The following is a 2,500-nucleotide window of genomic DNA, read 5'->3' as shown; positions in this document are numbered from 1 at the left end:
GATATCCTTATAACCTCCGAGAACATTGTCTTATCGATATCAAGATAGAGTTTCAAAGTTTCCTTGTGGCACATTAAATGAGCCATGAAAAAGTTGTTTCCTGTAGCCTAGTTCACGAGAGACGCAAAGACACGACATTGACATTATTTATTTTATTCAAACCACTGAATGTAATGGTAGTCCGGTGAGACGCGTGTAAAGCGCAGGTCTGTGCGACTTTTGGTAAATAACGTTCCACCAAATACCCTGGCGCCTGCCTACACAGCCGATCGGATCCCCATGCATATCAGAAGGGGATTTTTTTTAGTTATCAGGTCTAGTAAACACTGCCGTTGTCAGTAGATCAATGATCAAGGATACTTTGACATTTGTCACATTTGTAACATGTTGAGGAAATACAGAGCTCAGTTCTCGGTATCAGATCAGTTGCAGACAGATAAGCTGCATATTATACAACTGAGCTGCAAAATCCCAACTTGTTTTCAACTATTGCAAAGACACAGACACACACACTATTAAAAACTTTTTTCAACAGCATGAATGGAAAACGCTATAAAATGTAAATGTAGGATAAGGTAATTTCTGTAATTGATTTTCGAAATTAATTTGTCAGTAAAACATATAGGCTAATCCCTGTGAATCGGGAGCATAATCATTTGAACATACCGGTAAAGCACACAATGCCAAGACAAAACGTCATATTAAAAAAGAAAAATCGTCCACAACAAGAACCTGGTCTGATATTGCAATTATAAATGTCAGAAGATTTGGCGAACTGCTTACCTCCTCCAGAATCTGATCCAGTCGACTGAGAATAACGGGCTCCACCTGTTCCAGCGCGATCCAGCCCGATAGCTGCGCGTCTCTTTGGCTCTCCAGACTGACGATCCGGGACTGTAGTTCCGACGTCCTCAGAAAAATCAAAGTGCAAAATCCCAAACACATCAAAGTCAGCGCGACGCAAACCGTAAGACCGGACAGGTCCCGGCAATTCCCCCCAAAGCGCTTTTTGCAAGGATGCTCGCTACAAGTCCTCTCCGCGACGGACGGAGGCGAAACTTTCCACTTTTGATCCTCTTCCATATTGATTTAGATATTCGGCTAAAATTGCATCCAAAAGAAAACTCCAACAGACATCCAGGGGCCGGTAACGGGGAAATAACCAGCGAGGGCGAGAGCAAAACTGTAATTTAACTTCTAAGGAGAGAGGCTGTACCGGCCAGGCAACAGCTGTCTTCCGCGCGCGGCCAACTACCTGATGATCAACTTTAGAATTTCGATTTCAGTTTAAAAATGACACGAGGCATTCTGATATCGACTATTTAATTCGGTCTCTAATGTCCGATTGAGGTCTCTAATGTCCAGTTGAGATGTCCAAAGGTCTACGCAGTCGGTGCGTTTCGCCGCTCTGCCATCTGCTGAGCTCTCTTGTGCCGTACTGTCGCGCTCCGAGTCTCCTGCAGACTGACTTGCCTGTGCTCGGTCACTCCCGTGCTTGCTGAAACTCGACACACTCCCCCTTTCCGAGCTGAAGTAGTTACCAGGGATCTTTCGCAGCGCCGGCGGGACAGGCTCCTCCTTTGCGTTTATTTAGGCTAAACGCAGGGGCGGGATTCACGGCGTGGCTGACCCCGGCTTTGATGCAGCACTCGCGGGGGGATATTTTTAGGTCCTCCGTGGCACGGGCTGCTGTAACCCCACCATCTCGGACACACAGCGGCATGTCGGCATGGCCCAAAGACTCTGGAACAAAATATCCTGCACAAAGTGAGCAAGCCAAGTTGCTGCTTTTCCTGCTACTAACTAATATAACAGGCCCACACACACCAGGGTGTCCACTGAGCTCAGCTCTGGCCCTGGCCTCACCGGCACTAAGGTAACACACACACACACACACACACACACACACACACACACACACACACACACCTGTGTCATGTGTTGGAGGCTCTTTCCTGGTGTGTGGGTAAGCCAGCTCTCGCCGGGCCGGTGTCCCACGTGCCAGGGAAGGCCCAGGGAGGGACTAGAGGTCAGAGTTCAATCTCCCGCTGCCGCTCCCACGGAACGCTGATAGCACACAACAACAGCGTATCAAGCAGAAAGACTTCCTGGGTGAAAGGTCGTGCTGGCCCGCGGCAGTAAAGTAAACAGCCAGCAGGCTTCAGAGGCACTTCCTGCGCTTATCGGCTCCTGTGTAAGCATTTCCACTAAGGTGTGTGTGTGTGTGTGTGTGTGTACGTGTGTGTGTGTGTGTGCGCTCCACCAGACACGGGCACAGAACCAGGCCCGGGGCACCGGCACCAGGGGTGGGCAGGAACCAGTTAAGACTAGCCGCAGGGCAAGCCAGTCCCAACCAACACACCCCCAACACACAACCCAACCAACACCTACACACACACACACACACACACACACACCACCAACACCACAGAACACAGACAAACCTGGACCCTGGCCTGGCCTGAATCCCTTGAACAACACACACACACACTGATAGACA

The 2,500-nt window shown here is 49.4% G+C and overlaps 1 protein-coding gene across 1 annotated transcript in view; it reads right to left on the bottom strand.

Annotated features, from left to right (window-relative positions):
- col13a1 (collagen, type XIII, alpha 1) overlaps window positions 1-1,960 on the bottom strand; it is a gene marked incomplete in the record, with an annotated part of 134,259 nt that extends 132,299 nt beyond the window's left edge. The window contains 2 exon segments of the mRNA XM_062520299.1: window positions 784-1,758; window positions 1,930-1,960. Coding sequence (XP_062376283.1) covers window positions 784-1,083 — 300 coding nt within the window.
- Between the last annotated feature and the right edge of the window lie 540 nt (window positions 1,961-2,500).

This window comes from Sardina pilchardus, chromosome 18 (genome assembly GCF_963854185.1).
Source record: "Sardina pilchardus chromosome 18, fSarPil1.1, whole genome shotgun sequence".
NCBI classification, from domain to species: domain Eukaryota; kingdom Metazoa; phylum Chordata; class Actinopteri; order Clupeiformes; family Clupeidae; genus Sardina; species Sardina pilchardus.
This window is presented reverse-complemented; position numbering and strand designations above follow the sequence as displayed.